Raw genomic sequence first — 20462 nt, 5'->3', positions numbered from 1 at the left:
AAATGAAAAGTGACCATCAAATAAAAAGTGACCATCAAATAAAAAGTGACCATCAAATTAAGTGATCAAATAAAAAGTGACCATCAAACAAAAAGTGACCATCAAATGAAAAGCGATAAATAAATTGAAAGTGACCATCATCAAATCTAAAGTGGCCATCATCAGTTCAAAAGTGGCCACTATCGAATCAAAAGCAACCATCATCAAATCAGAAGCAGCCATCATCAAATCAAAAGCAGCCATCATCGAATCAAAAGCAGCCGCCATCAAGTCAAAAGTGGCCGTCATGAAGTCAAAAGTAACCGTCATCAAATAAAGAGCAAGTAAAAAGTGGCCGTCATCAAGTCAAAAGTAACCGTCATCAAATAAAAAGTGGCTGCCATCAACTTACAGGTGTCCTTTTGGCGCGCACATCAGGAACGCCGAAAGGACAACATTGATTTGATGTTAGAAACTGATTTGATGATGGCTGGTACAGAGGGATATGATGCTGAAAATTGATATGATGATGGCCACTTTTGATTTACTGATGGCTGCACTTGATTTGATGATGGCTGGTACGGAGGTCCATCAAATCAAAAGTGACAGTGATCAAATTTTAGCCTTTCCGCGTTCCATAGAAATCCCCCAATAAGAGTGAATGGAACCCAATAAAATAACAAGGAAACCGTTCGCATACATGTGTAACTATAAATAAATAGAAAATTAGCAATATGTGCCAAAGGATTCGGGGAGAAAATGTGTAATTGCTGAGCAATAGCCTCCTACACATTTGAAAAGTATATCCAGTCTATCTGCATACTTGTACATGTAGCAAAAAAAGGAACCCTGACAATACACTCCCTAATTTTTGTCATTAGGTAATGAGGAAAACTTGTTAAAAGGCTATTTCATGCTATGATATACCAGACGGGAGAATATAATATACACAGAAGCAAGCATACTAGTACATGAATGAATTATATACAGGTTAAAGGATATACAGTTTACCAATGCATGAAGACCAAATGTGTAAAGAGTGAATGATTAGATGTGTATAGATACAGGTGCCAAAAGAGAAAATATGTATATGAAAACTCTGTGAGTCCACAAAATAAGTCTACAAATAATTCTTTATTGATATTCAAATGGGCATTATATTATCACAGTAATCCCTGACTTATCAGAATCTAGATAAAAGCAATAACTGTACAATAAAAACAAGATCAAACAATAATTGACCTTCATGTACCCTTGACATCCTTTGTTTATCAAGTAGAGGATAGTGAAAGGATCATGCCTTATAACAACCCTATCTTGTATAGTTGGTATATATGTATTTATTTCACAAATATATATATATATACACAATGTAGTGTACCTGAATATTCTACTACCTAGCTACTTACACACAATTATCTGATCAATCGTTAAGATTTGTATTACATATCCCTACATTTAAACCTATGATATTCATGAGATAATTTCACTGATAACTTTGTATAATTGAGCAAGCATATAGGCCCATATTCTGAACTCAGGTTTAATTAAAACTCTGGTCTAATTGTGGTTTAACTATGGATGGCCAATTGTGGTTAAATCTCTAAGGCCCGTATTCTGAAGGTTTAACTTAGACCATGGTCTAAGTCTGTGCTTAAATTATGGGCAACCCAAAAATTCTTACATTCTGTTTATATTGTATATTTCATATGTTTACTAGTTTGTTTCATTTTGCTCTCGTAATGAAGAAAAAATACTTCAAACTACCTCAGTTATCATTCCAAGACAATTTGGGTGTCATATAAGTTAATAAATTGGATGCGTATTGTTAGGGATTTGTGCCCCAATTGGCTCTCCATAGTTGAACCACAACTTTAAACCAGGGTTTAATTTAAACCCGGGTTCAGAATACGGGCCTAAGAGTGCAGGTATGATTTATCAGCTCATCTGTCACCCAGATCATTCATAACTGCCTGGGAATAATAACTAAATTAATTTTCTTCGCCATGACAGCATGCGGACAGAGAACATTAGATACAATGGCTCGTATTCTGAAGTCAGGTTTAATTTAAACTCTGGTTTAAAGTTGTGGTTTAACTATGGATAGCCAATAGCCGCATAAATCTCTAAAAGTATAATTTAAATTGTTTTGGAAGGATAAATAAAAAAGCTTTTTTCACCATTCATGAGTCAGGAAAGAGCACAGTAGACATAAGAAACATACATTGTAAAGAAACTTTTAACAATTTTGGCTTTCCATAATTTTAGCACAGAGTTAGACCATGGTCTAAGTTAAACCTGACTTCAGAATACGGGCCCATGTTTGCACATTTTCAGCTTCCAATAATTTTGTCACAGAGTTAGACCATTATCTCAGTCTTAAGAATACAGGCCAAAGTGTGCAGAAAAATTAGAAATTGAATAGAGGAATAACTGACACATCACGCAAACAAGGGAAATACGCCACAACAATTACGACACCAACATAAATCTCACACAATCCAATGAAAAACAAGCACTCTGAAAGCTGTGGTTTTCATTTTGTCCAATGCAACATAAATATGAACAATTAATATTGTTTGTTGTGTAAGAATTTTTTTACAAACAGGCTATCCCCACTTACATAAAAAATAATTCATTTTATTTCATATTTTTTAAACCCCATCAAATGTACAGGGCCCTGTCTTAAAAAGAGTTACGATTGATCCGATCAACCGCAACTATGGAAAACCAGCAACATCAACATCTAAACTGCATGTTTGTTCAAAATACATTCTGCATGTGGTGTATAATCATACATTCATTTTCTTTAAAATTTCAGTGTGCTTCTCTTTGTTTACAAAGGACAATATCCTGAAGGAAAAAAATATGACATTGATGGATTTCCATATAGTTTAAGATGATCAGATCAATCATAACTCTTTGTAAGACAGGGCCCTGATTTTTTTTTTAATAGAAGGTAATATTTCATAATTTTTCCCTATTTTCTTAAAGATTCTATTTGGTTTTGCATGATATTTTGGAGAAAGATAAATAAATGAAAATAAATAAGTGAGCCTTCTCTTTGTTATTTTCTCTCACAGCCAACCCCCATTGATTTGCGATATATGTTTCTGTAATAAAGGACCAATAAAAAAAGACAACTATTATCAGCGTTTCTCTCTGACAGAAGATCATTTCCACATGGTTTTTGTTGGATTTGCGAGCTACATGTATTTCACAGACATCTATCTCAAAGGTGTGAGCCAAGCATCTAGAAGTGATAACACATCATGCCCTAAAGTCCATGCGCATTGCACTGTGTACAACACCAAACCATGCATTTTAGGCTGAGAACAATAAACAAATTCTTGTTCTAAATGTACAGGTGTAAAGAAATAGGATAGAATAACCCAGGCTTGCTCCCCATTTTTTTACAGAATTTGTTTGTCTCATTCTTGTTGTTCTACCCCCATTCATTTCACACTCTGTTGTGATTTTGATACTCGTATTTCCACCTCTTCTGATATTTTAGAACAGGTTGTATTTATTATTTCAAACCCTGCCTTTAAATCAAGCATAGGTATAAAACATCCTCCCTGAAATATTCACTTTCTCTATAACCTCTCGAAACCAAAGTGCACAAACTGATCATTCATCATGCAAAACCAATCCGAGGACTTTTCATGAGTTTGACCACATACAAAGCACTAACTGGGTTGCACATGCAGACTAAATATTCATTCAAACTATTTCTTTCATAAATCATTCCTTTTCTTCATTCATCTTCTGACAGAATGCATGTTACAATTATTGTCTCGTCAAACTATTTTTGCTTCTGTTCACCTAAAATCCCACATTACAGGTCATAAACTATGCAGACATTGATGTAATCACCAAAGAAGGCTATTTCATAAATCTTTTTTGTTTAAGTTACACATGAATTTTAAAGTGGAATTATGAATAAAGCTAATTATGACATACATGTACCCAAATCAAACCTGGTGATCTAACAAGTGTACCTAAATTCTAATATGATTAAATACCTTATAAAAAGTTTAGAAAGAGATTCAATATCCAAAGACCCTATTTAACCTTTAGCTTCTGCAGTCAGTGAGGAGCATAAAATATGGTTCCTATCACAAGTGGTGATAACATGTGAAGTACATGTCACCGATCACCACCGGTAATTGATAGCGCAATCCATGACCAGCGAGCAAACAGTCTGAAGTCTTGCCTACAAAGTCTGATGTCTTGCCTAATATATCTCCTAGCATGATATAGCCATGCCTAAAATGTGGCTCAAAATACAAGCAAACTGTCGTAGAAATGGGAAGAATATTAATCACTTAGGCCCATATTCTGAAGTCAGGTTTAACTTAGACCATGGTCTAACTCTGTGCTAAAATTATGGGAAGCCAAGTGTCAAATTTTTTGTTAAGTTGTATGTTTCTTATGCTTACCGTGCTCTTTCCTGATTCATCGATGGTGAAGACAATCATCTATTTATACTTCATAGACAATTATGAATGATTTGAGAGCCAAATGAGCTGAAATATGTTATCTCTACTGCTAGTGATTTATGTATCAATTGGCTATCCATACTTAAACCACAACTTTAAACCTAAGTTTAAGTTAAACCCGACTTCAGAATACGGGCCTTAAAGTTGAATTCACTGTCACACTTGCTCCCATTTGCGATTGAAAGGCGGTGCACATACTCACCCCGTGTTCATCTAAGGAAGGTTCCATTGTCAGAGAGGGGGGTTGTTTTTCCTGAGCTTTGCTTTCAGAGGATACGAGCACCTCCCTGGTGACCACCATGTGGATGCTGTTCCCCGCAGCCTTCAGTGCTTCTACCGCTTCCAGATGATCTGCGTTCTCCAAGTTGGTGCTGTTTACCTGAAATAGGTCAAATATGATTCGCAGATTGAGGGAATTTGACATCATTCTTCTTATTTTTAAAACAACAACAATATTGACAATAGAAATAGTAATATGTAAATACTGATAACAATTACAATTGGACAATGCTATGAAGATTTATAGTACTCATTTTAATTTTAATTCGAATTTCAATTTCATTTCAATATCCAATATCTTGCTTTCAGTTCCAATTTTCATTTCAATCCCAATTTCAATGTCAATAACAAATGCTATGCACGTGTATATTGGTATATCATAATTGTCTATATGTGATCGTTTGATTTTCTGTAAATATGTTAATTTTCCATGCTATGTTATATAGGTTCGATACCATGTGAAAATGCAAATTTCCATTTCTTTATTTGGACAATAAATACTACCTTATGAACCTTATCATTGGGATATAAATCGCCCAGAGTAGAACAAGATATATGACCAGCATAGGTATGCACAGAGCTGCCAACATGAGTTAAAACATTTCAGTAGTTTAACAGTTGAAAATCAGTATTTCGGTTGGGAAATCACTTTTTTTCAAAGAAGTACCAATGGGTAACACATAAAACTGAAACTTTAGAAATCAGTATTTTTTTTTCATGAAACCATCAGTATTCTTCTTATTTTTCAGTACCAAATACTGAAAATCAGGACTAGTTGGCAGTTCTGTCATTGTAAAGCCACTAAACAATGCCTAATGATCTTAAATGATGTTGGCGCATCGTGGTCTAGTGGTTCTGACTCTCGCCTTTCAAATGGTGGGTCGTGGGTCGAATCCAAGCCACGGCGTGTTTTCCTTCAGCAAGAAATTGATCTACACTGTGCTGCACTCGACCCAGGTGAGGTGAATGGGTACCCGGCAGGATTATTTCCTTGAATAAACTGAGCGCCGGTGATGGTAGCTCGAGATAAAGTCAGGGTAATAAATAGCAGCACTTTGTATCCTCAGGCAAAAAGCGCTTTATAAATCCAGCTATCATTATTATTAATGCAGTTTTAATGGTAAAGTCATTATCTCACTATTCCCTGGCCTGACAGTTCCAGGGGCTCAGCAGTCTTGGCCGAAGTATTTCTCGCCGAGACACTGGGTTTGCTCTCCCCCTAAAGATGTCTCTGTTACAGGTATTTTCATTGCTTTTCACAAAGTCTGGGGTTAGCAAATAGTAATTCACTCTCAATGAAAGCCGCCGGCCATTTGAATTTAATAGAATCGTATCAAACATAGATATCGGAGTTGGTGATCGTTTTGGTAAAGTGCCAATTCTTCCACTGCCAACTCGTCTAATCACCACATTGTCTACCTTCATTTAGTCTAATGCCATTCCGTCCATTAACATTTCTTCTAACAACCATTTGGGCCAATAACCATTTGGTCCAATCAACACTTCATCTGATTACCATTTCGTCTAATACCCATTTTCTTTTCATTCATTTTGCACAATTAACACTTAAGTTTAATTAGACCAAATGGTATATGGACTAAATGGCTATTGGACCAACTGGCTATTAGACGGAATGGCATTAGACTAAATGAAAGTAGACCATGTGGTGAGTGGACGAACTGATGGTAGACCAAATGATAGTAGACGAGTTGGCAATTGGACGAATTGGCATTAGACGATTTGGAAATAAACCATCGTTTTAAATCTTAATTTCAAGATTTAACAAAGTTGGGTTTATGTAAATGTGCCAGGTCTAAAGTCTACAATGAAATGGGTCCAATTAACCTTGATTTTAAAGACATAAAATCACTGCTGCAACTACATTTATTTTAAAGATCTACTTTGATTACGGTGATTGTCGGACATGGACACAGAAGTTTTGCTTGCTTTAATTCTTTTAATCTATTTATGAATTACATTAAAAATAAATAATATTCCACATTTTATTTATATAACAGTTATAAACATTGGAAAGACATAGATCTCTAAGTGCTTTACACATGTATTATTACCCCAATTGCTGGATTCTGCTTTGCCCACACCAAATATAAACTAATTTCCACTCCCTGGGGAATATTCCAGCAAGTGCTTACAAACTCAATTGCTAGGCATACTATAGTGATGTTTTTGCATTTTTCAGGGTACCCATTTATCACCTGGGTGAAGAATGGCAGGTGTAGATTGACACCTTGAAATGAATGGATCAAGAATATCATTTTTCAGTAACAATCCTAGTCGGAGTTTCACAGAGATGTTGTTTATAAGTCACGTCACGTCAAGTCAAGTCAACCGTACACATGCCTGGAACATGTTCTTAGGTGCAAAATTAGCTACATAGGGAAATATCGTTTGGCACGAGACAAGGTCACCTGTCCTATGTTAAAGGGGAATCCAACCCAAACAAAAACTTGTTTTTATAAGAAAAAGAAAAATCAGACAAGTTGATAGGTGAAATTTTGAACGATATTGGACAAACAACAAGAAAGTTATGAATTTTTAAAAGTTGTAAATATTGGTAATCACTATACCCATGGAGACTTCAAATTGGCCGCATATGGGATGTCATAGTGATGTAAGGCAAGGACTACTCTTCCATGTACTCCAATACATATTATGGCTAAAATGTCATTTTTTCCAAAGGTTTTATTTCAAGTTATATTTTTCTTTCATGAGGACATAAAACAATACACTACCTGGATTATATTTAGGTTACTGCCCCAGGGGAATGGGTACTTAGGAGAAAACCACAAATCCCTGATAATAAAGTACATGGCCTATGGGAAAGTTGTCCTTGCCCCTTGTCATAATTTACTAACCCAGTTGCCAATTTGAAATCTACATACTATATTAGTGATCTCAATTTTAAAGCAGCTATAACTTTCTTATTCCTTGTCCGATTTCTTTCAAACTTTCACCATTCTGTTTAATTTATTTTTCTCCTTCCCAACACAACATTTTATGGCCAAGGCTGGATTCCCCTTTAAGTCATGGTATGAATTGCTTTATGAGACAGCCCCGCATGTACATTATTTCATTTTGAATTTCCTATTATTTGTTTGGCATCACCTGTGCCTGGGAGGCAAAAAGCGAACTGAATCACAATGACCCGCAGTTCTCTCCTCCCGATAAAACTGATTGGGGGAGTCTGTGCAGGTGGACCACTACCCAGGGGGTTTCCCCCTACTCTTAGATGAATAGTGCAGTGGGATTTTAATGTGCAAAGGAGCACAAATGGCTCCAACAAATGAGGAAAAGTTACTTACTGTTAGAATTTTGTCGCCTAGTGCGAGACCATTTTTGGCTGCTATTCCTCCTTCTACTACCCTGGAAATGAAGATACCCTGCAAATACAAAAGAGAAGAAAAAAAATCAGGAACAATATTAGGCACAATTGAATGTCGGTGATTTTAAAAAAATCATATCAATATGTTAGCAAATTATAATTCAATGTATGCCATCCCCCACTCCCTGGATAATCAAAAAAATATATTTACATTGTATATTTCCAATGTTAACCATGCTCATTCATCATCCTTTAATAGTGAAGAAAACTGTGTAAGATACTACTTCCAGAAAGCTCTGAAATATTTGAGTGTCAATTGAGCTGATAAATTGACCTGTACCGTTCTAGATTTGTTGCACTTTGGCTGTGCATAGTTAAACCAGAGTTGAACCCTTATTAAACTGGGTAGACAAATTTCGTCGCTACACCGCCGCACAAAATTTTTGTAACTGTGGCGCTCACTGACTTTTTACTTTCAAGTCTTGCGCATCTTTTGAGACCAAATTTGCGACTCCCGGGTACAAGGTTCTGAAATTACGCAATATTCTGTAAGCGCATGTCAGTTCCAAAATTGCTCTAAAACGTGATTCCGTGTACAAAGTCAATGCAAATTGTGTTTTTTAACAAAAAATTATAAATGTATGATTATTTTTACTTTCGCTGAATTTCTTTAATGGTATTTATGATCACAAAAGGGTCCCCGAAAAAGTTCAATAAAAAAAAAAACGTTTGAAAAAACAAATACATACAAAATAATTAAAAAAACAATAAAACACATGGGGAACTAATTATGTTTTGGCAATTTTTTTGTAGATTTTTGTTAGAAATGTAAAAACTGATATGTTCAACCAAAATTACATTCTACTTGCAATGTAAAGTGATTTAAAGGCAAAAACATACACAAAAAACAAAATTTAGGGCAAATTTCGTACACTTATTTGCATGATCAATCAAACCTGACGTGAGAATACAGGCCAGTGGTTAACAATTCTTTCTTTACCTCATCATTTCCCTTGTAAGGTGTGGATCCTTTCCCACCAGCTATACTAATACCAAGACCACTGCCATCACGGCTGAAGTTTATCACCATCTGAAAATAAAGCAAATAATCACACACGCTTATATAGGCATTCTACTCTCAAACATGAAGAAAAAAAAGACAATTGAACATTCAGCATGGCATATTGAGAGTGGTAGTCTAAGCCAAGCCTTTCCAAAAGATCCCTACATTTATAAGGAGTCTAAAAGAACCCAATTTTTTTTCTTCCTTGTTTTGCTCCACCATGAGAAAACATGTCTACTGATGAAAAACGAAACCAATCTTGGTGTTGTTGTGACCGGCTAATTTACACTCTTGTTTTACAATCGATTTTAGTTTCCTTTTGATCAATACTCAAGCTGTAATACATAGACTGAAAGGGACAAGTACTATACATGCACATGGTAAACTGCATCGACTGAATTAGCCCAACAAAATCTTTATAGCATAGACTGCAGATTGAAGTAGCCTCAATCATGCACAATAAAGTATGCAGTTTCCTCGTCAAATTTCCCTGGCTATAGAACTAATACAATAAATTTATATTCATTTAATTCATGTGACTATTATTTTTAAAGTTAACAGACTGCATCAATATTTTATTTTCATTTAATTCTCCTGATTTTTTTTTTGGGGGGGATGTACATAATCCTTTCATAAAAATGAATGATTGCATAAGTTAATAGTTGTACAGGCCATCCATTCTAGGCATTCAAGAAAATACGATGTTGTGAGTTTGGTGCATTGTTTGCATAAAGTGCTTTCATGCAGCCCACTTTCTTGACTAAAGTTCACAAAACAATCGATCAGATCCATGTCATGCACTCTTCTAATCCCGATTAGGATTCGTAAAGGGTTATACTGAAATATCAAGAAACTGGATTGTGTGACAATTGAGAAAGTGAAAGAGTGGGTGTAATAAGAATTCTGAGTCAAAGATACATATAATCATACAATTGTTTGTTTTGCCTTCTAAGAATAAGGGGGGGGGGTCAGAACAAATTTGACTCCCAAATATTCATTAATTCCCTGGAAAACTCAATTAAAAAAAATATTGATGAAATTCCCATAAGGTCCAGTGCAGCCTGTACTACAATATCGCAAAGTTTGGCTGGTGAGCTAAAAAGTAACCCTTTCCACTTTTGTTCATCAGTAACAAACTACAGTTCCTGTTATGTAACGTACCAGATAGTACACAACTGTGCAAAATATTGCAACATATGTATATCTTATCTAATTCACCAGTTATTAAAATGAAATTAATGAGGAAGAAATTTCATGCAATATTGCTTTGGGAGGGAGTAATTGATTTTGTCAATTCAAATTTAAAGCATAATACCCATGCAAGGAATAAACAATCTATTGACTATGAAGTTCTTTCATTCATTAAATGCAAAACCATGTGTATTACTGCGTAAAAATATTTCAAATGTGTAAGGTTGAAAAGTTAAACTTGAATTATTCTGAAAGGATATGCCCCACCAAAAATTACATTTTTTTCTTCTCAAAATGATTTCAGGAAGTGTGAGCATGCTTGAGAATTTCTGACCACCAACGACGAGTGAAATACACCTAGGTTGTGAAATACACAAAGGCCTTTTAACACAAAGCATAGCTATTGATCGTAGGTCTGATTTAATGATTGTTTACATTGGTCTTTATACGCAATCATTCATACAAAATCATCTTTAAGATCAATCACTAGGCATCGTGTCACTGGATCCAGGAAGCCTCTTTCAACTGATGATAAAGGAGGAAATTCATTTCAAAAGGGGCTCTGCTGGACACAACAAGTTATTCTTAAGGTCCGAAATTTATTTAAAAAGGTAGAATTCTTTCATTCATCTCAAAATTGGCATCCTTGATTCCATTGCCGTGTAACAAGAAGCTTTGCTGCTAATTGTGAGGTTGATTTCTATGATTGATTGCATTCATTAATACATTGATAATTGAGTATGATCGATTGCAAAAAACAGCCCCATGATCGATCGCTAAGCTTTACGTAATGGGGCCCATGTGTTTGTTTCCCTGTTGGTACGACACAATCAACATGAATCTACCTCTCTCATGCTTCTACTACCAAACTTTAATCTGGTTCTGTTGGTACGCTGAGCGGCTATGTAACGTTTGGAATGTTTTAAAATAGAGATTGGCTACGGAAACGGGATGCGTGAAAGAGAAGTAAACAAAAAATCATAAAGCACATTACGTTAATAAGCATCATTAACAAGTTGATAGTCACAACATTAAACAATCATACATACGAAGTAGGAAGGAAACTCAAACAAATGCAAGCAGAAAAGCAAAGCGTGCATGTATTTCATCACATCGTACTATTTCAAATCTTCAAGTTTGATGTAAAAGGAAGAAACCGGATGTTCAAATTGTGAAAATGCATAAGTTCAAGAGCACAAATAGGTGTTTCCATTTCACAGTCACCTTCTAACCTTCAGATCTTCGGCATCCATGCCCAACGGTCAAATGAATTCCCTAGACCGTCCCTTAGATATTCTTGCGATGCGATGATTTCAATCATCTAAAATTTTTACATTCTACAATTTTCTTACCTCCAGGTTGTATATTTCCTTTTTTTATCGTCGACACATCCGTCTTTCATCCCTCCTATTGAGTGACCATGCCTACCCAAGTTATCTGAGTTCCTACCTATAACATTCTCTTGCCATAACCCCTTTCTCTCTTCTTCTTTCCATCACCTCCAATGTTTCTCCATTTATCTTTCCATCTTTCATTCTCCTATTTGGAAAAACTTTTCTTCTTGTATATCCATGCCCAAACAAGTCAACAGAATTCCTATCCATAACTTACCCTAGCCAAAGCAATATATCTCCATCCTCACTCATTCGCCTCCATCATCGACTCCCTCAATCTATCTTTCCATACTTCAACCCCCTTCCTTCCGAAGTTCTTGTATATCCACGCCAAACTAGTCTACTAAATTCCTACCTATAACATTTTCAGCCATCACAATATCTCTCCTTCCTCACTCATTCATCTCCATCACCAACTCTTCCATCTATCTTTCCATCTTTCATTCTACAATCTTCTAACCTTTATTCTTTGATGTCCATGCCAAACAGGTCTACTCGATTCCTACTGATGACATTCCCTCCTTCCTCACTAATTCATCTCCATCACCAACTCCTCCATCTATCTTTCCATCTTTCATGCTACAATCTTCTAACCTTTATTCTTCAATGTCCAAGCCAAACAGGTCTACTCAATTCCTACTGATGACATTCCCTCCTTCCTCAGCATTCATCTCCATCTTCAACTCCCCCATCTATCTTTCCATCTTTCATTCTACAATCTTTTAACCTTTATTCTTTGCTGTCCGTGCCAAACAAGTCTACTCAATTCCTACTGATGACATTCCTTCCCTCCTTCCTCACTCATCCATCCCTATCATCAACTCCCTCCTTCGATCTTCCACCCATCTTCTCACCTTCTCTTCCTGGGTGTCCATGCCCACCGAACTCACTGAATTCCTAGCAATCACCTTCTCTAACAGCGCCGCTGTCTCCGCGTCCGGCTCCCCGACCATGTCTACCCGTTTGTTCTTGAGATAGTGCGGCGTGTCTCGCCGATGTAACCTGATGTCTTCCGACGTCAGCTGGTCTTCTACGTCGCTCGCAAACCCCACGTGCCTGTCCCCATCGTTCTACAAGATCAAGAGAATTTGAATGACATCTTGTATCAGCCTTTCTCGTAATTGTACACTGAAACTTATACATAAGGTCCATCTTTGTAAAGGGATGGTCTTTACTCATAGGTTTGATACATTTTCCATAGGGATGGTTATCAAAGTTTGTGGTCTTTAATGACAGACCTGCCAACCTCTGGGGATGAAAAATTGTATTCTGTGATAAAAAACTGTATTTTTCACCAAAAAAGTGTATTTCATAATAAAATGCGAGGTGCACTCGCTCATCGCGGTGCTCAAGCTGCATTTAACAAAATGATTGAAAAAAAAAAGTTACCTGAAATTACATTGATCTTATAACCATATTTGTGTAAGTTTTATGAAATAGAGACATATAGAGATGATTTTTCTCAATAAATTACGATTTTGTAAAAAAAATAATTAAAAAAAAACGTACTAAACACACCAAAAACGTACTGGTTGGCAGGTCTGTAATGATGGGTGGTGAGAAGTGAAGGTGTCTGAATGTTAATGTGGTAATTGTCAGATAATGACAACTTGTCATTACTGACAACTTTCTGGAAAGAGTTCCCAGTTCTTCATTCATTTTTACTTACATTAAATTCTCCCTGTTTTAATATTCCAGCAAAGTTTATTGATATCAAGGTTTCCAGAATGGGTTAATTCACTAACAACTCAAACTTCATGATCTATAGTGGGTGTTTCATAAAGCTGTTCATAAGTTAAGAGAGACTTTATGAACAACTGGTTCATGTAGTGTCTAAGAAAGGTTCACCAATCGTTCGTGAAGTTGGTCATAATTTACAAATAGCTTTATGAAACACCCATTAGTTCATAAGCTATGGGAATTGAAACACTGAGGAATGGACTTGCAATGTTACTTACATCCGAGTCTTCGGGTGTGAGACCTCCTGTCCTACCATCCACAGAAAGCTTATCCTCTAGCCCATCTACCAGATCTGACCTTCCTCCCGTCTCTGCGTCAGGGGCAGAGCATGTCGTCACGGCGATGGTGGGTGCAACGTTGCTGTCGAACGAGACCCCCCTGCCCTCGGCGACGGGCGAGACGTACTGCTGCTGGACCTCCACGTGGGGGCTCACCGTGTGTCCATTCTCTAAGACTACCCCACCGTTCTGTCCCGATAAATAATAAAGGAAATGCTCAAATTAATCTACCTTCACATAAACATCTAGGAATGGAGTGGGACACCTTTATGAAACAAATATCTGAGGGCATTGTGAACTAGTGGTTAGGACTCTTTCAATCTGAGGGAGGTGGGTTCGATTCCAAGCCATGGCGTGTCTTCCTCCAGCAAGAAATTCACCCACATTGTGCAGCACTCACACAAGGTGAGGTGAATTGTGACCAGGGTCCCCCCGAACAGGAAGGAAACTAAGCATGCTAGGTTGTTGTTTGCTTTTTATTTCCTTTTTTTGGGGGGGTCTTACTTACTTAGATTTGATCCCAAATCTGGTGACAAGACATTTGTTCCTGCGACATTTGCTGGGCTAAATGGCCCGAATGCACAAAGGTGGTTTTTATAACCCACGGTTGAGTCCATGGTTTATGCAGATTTTCTGTATAAATTACGCGTATTTTACCACGTATATTGAAAAATGTCCAATGCTGATGCGCACATTTGTAACAGTGCGCCAAATTGACGCCTGTTGCCGCGGTTAGTCACGCTATTTTATTCATGAGTACACTGTTCAAACAGTGGACTCATGAATAAATAGCATATCTAACCATGGTAACAGGCAAACTTTGACAAAAGCACGCATCAGCATTGGACAATTTTTTTATACATGCGCCCGATACGCGCTAAGTTAAGCGTAATTTATACAGGAAATCTGCATAAACCATGGATTCAACAGTGGGTTTTCAAAACCATCTTTTTGAATTTGGGCCAATATCTCAGAGGGCATAAGGTTAGAGCTACGATTGCAATAGAGCTTTTAGTTTAGAACAATGTGAATATAAAGATTGGAGTTTATTCAGTTTTGGATGTTGGCTTTTATGTTTGGCTTAAAATGTGGATTTTCCATGTCATGGAACCCTGTAATCTACATACCTCTGTCGGTTCGGCTTCATCTTCTGACTTGCCACCCTCTTTAACCTGGAAGTACTTGGGATGTCTGGACTTGAGATCCTTGGGGTGGGGTGTGTCTTGTCTTGAGAACGGCGTCTGTAGAAAATAACATGTGAAAAGTGATTACATAGTCTACAAGAACAGACCATAATTGGAATTAACCAACACATGGTTGATTACTTAACAGATAACACTGGATTTTACATTGTAGTCAATGCAATCAATCGTAGAAAAATGTTCTACGATCATTGCTGAGTTTTGTGTTACGGGCCCCTGGTGCTTCTCCCCCCCCCCCCCAACACCACCAATTCATAAACTTGTTATAATAACATATTTGCAATACTAGTTTAAAGCTACTGAAATCCTTCAATTTGATTGGCTGATAGTAAATCTGTCAAAGATATGGTGCATTTGTTATTACAAGACTTAACTTTACAGGATGCTAATTTGACACACTACCCAATACATCCATCAGTCTCTGGCACAGCTAGGTTTGGATTTCAGACAGCATTAAATATTTTTGACAGTGTTATTTATTCCTTAACTCTTTGAAGGCTGAATTAATTTTGGGGGGAATAATAATGACAATCGTACTGATGATACTTTCTTTGAATTTAGAGTTCAAAATGTCATCATCGATATTGATTATTATGGAATAGATGCTTCCCAAGAACTACAGCTGTTTGTCACATTCCCCGGTATTAAGGTAAGGGAAAAAAATAATAACAATTGTTGAATTTAATTTTACGAATATGCAAAATTGCAACATCAGTGCAGCAAGAGTTAAGAAATGAACATGCAAATAAATTTGAATTTGAATAATAAATATATATATACACACTCGAAGCAACAAAAAAAGCAACACTGGTTCGAATTACCTTTTACAAATTGTCCCCAAATTGAATAATATTAGCATAAACTGTAGATGTATGACAATTCCATTGTGATTGTTTACAGAATAAGCCACTATCTGTTGTGAGTCAATAAATATATAAAGTAATATCAATCTATTTTGTTTCATACACACCCATTTGCATGTTCATTTCTTAAGGAATTGTATCTAATCCATTTCTTAGATTAATTCCTCTATAATACTTTGTGAAGCATTCAAAATATTATGTAAACATGTCTGAAAAGTAATATCCTTTAGTCTATATTTTATTCCATAATTTCATTGCCTATTTCAGCTTTGCTCAAATAATCAGACATGCACATTGCTATATTTGTACAGCTGGGAATGGAAATACAGCCATGACCTATATGATACCCTCATAAACAAAGAGACAAAAATAGCTTGCATCTATGACATCACCATAATGGGTACGACAATACTAAATCGCTTTACATCAGCAGATTGACTCAACCCAGTGTACGTGTGTACACAAAGCCAGACACAGTAAATCAGGACTTTCATTTGAGGAAGAGGGGGGTTTTAATGATTATCTTCCACGTCAAACAACTTGTTGCTTGGAATTTATAGGAGGCATGTGGCGGACATCGTCAATCAGTATCCTGTGAGTCACACGCGAACGTCGGCCGTGTACACACAGGGATCATTCGTCTGCTGATCAATCTCTCTCTCTCTCTCTCACTCTCAGCTATAATACTACACATAAAGTCAAATTCTTCCCTCCCTATGTATTCCCCTCTACCTTGTCCTACTCCTTCTTTACTTCTTCCTCTTCTTTCTTTTTCTATGTCTCTCTTTCTCTCTCTTGCTCTTTCTGCTTTCTATCTATCTATCTATCTATCTATCTATCTATCTCACTCTCAGCTTTACTACACATGAAGTGAACTTCTTCCCTCATGTACTTCCCTCTACAACGTTATGGTCCTTCTCTTTCTTTTTTCACTTGACTTCTTTCTTTCTTTCTTTATTTCTTTATTTCTTTCTCTCTTGTTCTTTTTGTCTGTTTGTCCCTCTATAACTGTTTCCCACTCTCACACTAAGCCTCTCACTCTCAGCTTTACTATACACAAAGTGAAATTCTCCCCCTTCCTATGTATGCAACTCCCCCCTCCTTTTACTACTTCTTCTTTCGTGCACTTGTCCTCCTCTTCTTTCTCTCTCTCTTTAAACAAAATAATGCCCTTTGCATATCGTTTCATAATTGGATTAAGGAAAGAAGAATGACATGTATTATAGCAAACCACAAAGAATATTTATCTTTCTATATCACTCTCACTCTCTCTCACATACATGTACACCCAAACTCTCTTTCACTCTCTCATCTCTTTATCTATCTACCTCTCTTTTTCTCTGTCATGCTCTTTTAATACACTTTCATCCTTCCCTTCTTCTACTTTGACCAACCACTCACTCTCTCTTCTCATTCGTCCTCCTCCACCCCTCTCTCTCTCATTCTCTCTCTATGTTCCATTAGCTTCACTCAAGGGTGTGTGTCTACTTATGCGCTTCTCCACCTGATACTGCAATAAAGTATGGATTCTTAAAATAGGTCCCAATAACAAAGAGCTGACTGTTTATCACAAAATATAGCACGCATTGGCAACAAACCTATTTACTACAGGAATGAATCATTTGAAATTTATGAATCATTCTCGTTCTTTTTGTACCATAATATATCCTCTCTTGGTAAAGTAATGAAAATCTAACAAAATTTGGAGATTACGACATCTATTATCATAGTATCTTCTAAAATATTTTGGGGAGGTTATCAAAAAGTTAAAAATGAATTGTCTAAATGAGCAATCCATCAACACACTACATACATTGCTCAAATAATACAGAGAAATTCCTTTTTTTGAACTCTCTGGTATAATTCAACACTAAGAAATAAAATGCGAAGGCAAAACATATATTTTAAACATAAATTCCAATTTCAGGTGAGCATTTCATGAAAGGACTTGTTGGATGCCTTATCTGACAGTTACTATAATAGGATTGCTCTTCAACCAATTACAACCAAGGAAATCTGACAACTTGTCGGATGGGACGCTCCCCTCGGGACCATTTCATCAACATTAAAATCTGACAAGCTGTCAGATCGGTAACATTTCCTTGAATTTTATTGGTTGAGAAGCACTCTTACTACAGTGACTGTCAGACAAAACAGGACTTGTCAGATCAAACGTCTGACACGTCATATCATGAAATTCTACCCTGGTCGATGATGTATGTAAAATCATGCCGTAACTCCTTAATTCCATGAAAATTCCTGTTGTTTTTTTCACTTACTGATTTTCCTTCATTATCAACGACTCCATCAGCGAACATGGCCATCCTGGCTCTACCCTCTAGGTTGACTGCATCCGTGTCCAGGGCACCGATGTTCAAGTTGTCATAATCTGTTAGAACATCTGAGTTAAAAAAGACAAGAAATTGATGTTATAGTGGATCCTAACAATAATCACCATCAATATAGAGATTGTCATTATCTGTCAGAATATCTGATAAATGACAAGAAATTGATGATAATACTAATGATAATACCCTATGTTTATATCAGGGTTCCCAGCTTTTCAAGAAAACAAAATTCCCTATTTTTCCCTGATGAAGTTTAAAAATTCCCTGATAATTATTTAAACCCATTCCAGTTTCGCATGCTTTCTAAGTTTTTGCAGTTAATTACATGTATTTTCAGTATAAAAACAATAATGTTAAAGTGATTAGTACTATTACGCAGGCATGTAATGGCCTCCCTTCTCCCCATACAGCCATCCTTTCCTCACCTTATACAGAAAGGGGTTGATTCAAGGCAATCTTAGTACATATCATTAAATTACAACACACTATGTTAAAGACGCCACTTTGATATGCAACAAAATATAACAGAGTCTGACTGACTACCGTGCTTTCGACTTTTAAGCTGATCAAATTTCCCTGATTTTTCCCCTCATTTGAGGCATTTTTTCCCTGATTTGAGGTATTTTTTATCAAATTCCCTGATTTTTCCCTGACTGGCAAAAAGTAAAATAATGTTCCCTGATTTCCCTGATGGGCTGGAAACCCTGCATATAGTGCACATCACAAAATATAGCTACATGTACACTGTACATCTCTACGCACTTCAGAATACAAAGAAGAGAAAAAGATAAGTTACCGAGTTCACTTTGGTGAATTGAGGTACATTTTTTAATAAGAAAGTTTGAAGAGCAGCTCGAATGTGTCTACTTTATCAACAGTTTCCAGGGAATTTGGAAATTAACCAAATATTTTACTTGATATTAGAGATATGATTGATAAATTCTTATTGTGTGAACGAAGATAATGTGTTGGATTATAGACATTTAACTAAAGCATTTTAAGTTTGAAGGAGCTCGTCCGTAAAAACATTGCTATACTAGTAACAATATCTTAAATTGGATTCAAAACTGTGATAGTGATAGTGGATCCCATCAATATTTTTTTTTTAAAGGGGAAATAAATATGCATGCTTACTGGCGAAGTCTGATCGCTATACTTGTACATGTATGATATCTTATCTTGGTTGATATAGGAACTTACACTTTCAAAATTATCTTGAATAATAAAATAATAATACATAACATTTATAAGGCGCTTACTACTGGTGTTTCTAAGGGCACTGTTTTCTGTTTAGGGTTTGTACTTGGGATTAACAGAAAAAAAAAAGAAAAAAAAATCTTGAAAATTCTAAATCTTTTTGATTTTGGTCTATTTCACTCCTGGGTTAGGAGAGGCATCATGAGATAGAATGCTTACCCATTCCCTCTGATGGTCCCTTCTGTGGTAGAAGAAAACACGTTAAGACTTTCAGCCTCTGTGGTCCTATTTCTTCGGTCTGGAAATTCAGCATAGGTTGGGACTACAAGACAAAGACAAACAAATGTTTTCAAAAAAATGAAAATGGGGCGAGGTATATTGTACGTAAAATCAACAATCCTCAGAAAAATTTTGCTGCTAAGATTGCATTGAAAGTAAAGCCCCCATCACTGACACTTATTCCGAATCAAGCAGAATCGGCCGGAATGAAAGGACTATTGTTCGACCACCAGTTGGTCATTTAAATCTACTTCGAACACCGTTCGAAAATACCCCTCGAATGTTTTGAACATGACCAAAACCTTCGGGACGGCCAAAAGAAATGACAAAAATATTTCGAATGCACTCAGAATATTTAGAATGCGCCTAGAATGTCCAAGAATGTAGCACGAATTATCAATCTGACTCCATTGCGGTTCATTTTGACTAGTGTATGGTGATTCACCTGGTCAATTTACTGAATTTCAACTCCAGTTTGGTGAATTCACAAGTTCCTCCTTAAAAATTTCTAGATTTTTAAAAATATTCTTTTTTTTGTTTCAGCTTCTGCTTGATTCCTGCTGATTCTGAATAAGTGTCATGGGGACTTGGATTTGACATTTTCATTCAGTTCTAACAGAACAAAGATTTGTGATTGGTACCTTCATCAGCATATTTTGAGGTTTGGGAAGATAAAAGGAAAGGACTGAAAGATGAATTTTTTTTTTAATTAGAAAAACAATGTTCCTCATATAAATTTTACTGTTAAGATTAAGTTGAGAGTAAAAACATTCTTGGTAAATTTCTAACAAATTTCTGCATTTC

General features: G+C 36.3%; 1 protein-coding gene across 4 annotated transcripts in view; it reads right to left on the bottom strand.

Annotated features, from left to right (window-relative positions):
• Positions 1–2930: 2930 nt before the first annotated feature.
• LOC135154797 (protein scribble homolog) overlaps positions 2931–20462 on the bottom strand; it is a 33225-nt gene continuing 15693 nt past the window's right edge. The window contains exons 7-15 of one of the 4 annotated variants that reach the window (XM_064102863.1): positions 19599–19701; positions 18114–18235; positions 14897–15010; positions 13710–13958; positions 12606–12821; positions 9104–9193; positions 8084–8161; positions 4619–4860; positions 2931–4306 (exon numbers count right to left, since the gene is read on the bottom strand). In XM_064102863.1, coding sequence (XP_063958933.1) covers positions 4300–4306; positions 4619–4860; positions 8084–8161; positions 9104–9193; positions 12606–12821; positions 13710–13958; positions 14897–15010; positions 18114–18235; positions 19599–19701 — 1221 coding nt within the window. In that variant the 3' untranslated portion in view covers positions 2931–4299. Of the gene's footprint in view, positions 4307–4590; positions 4861–8083; positions 8162–9103; positions 9194–12605; positions 12822–13709; positions 13959–14896; positions 15011–18113; positions 18236–19598; positions 19702–20462 lie in introns of those variants that run through there. The other 3 variants (XM_064102874.1, XM_064102856.1, XM_064102865.1) reach the window with 3 other exon arrangements.

The sequence above is a fragment of the Lytechinus pictus genome, chromosome 1 (genome assembly GCF_037042905.1).
Source record: "Lytechinus pictus isolate F3 Inbred chromosome 1, Lp3.0, whole genome shotgun sequence".
Lineage (NCBI taxonomy): Eukaryota > Metazoa > Echinodermata > Echinoidea > Temnopleuroida > Toxopneustidae > Lytechinus > Lytechinus pictus.
The sequence above is the reverse complement of the archived record's forward strand: the minus strand, read 5'-3'. Positions and strand labels throughout refer to the sequence as shown.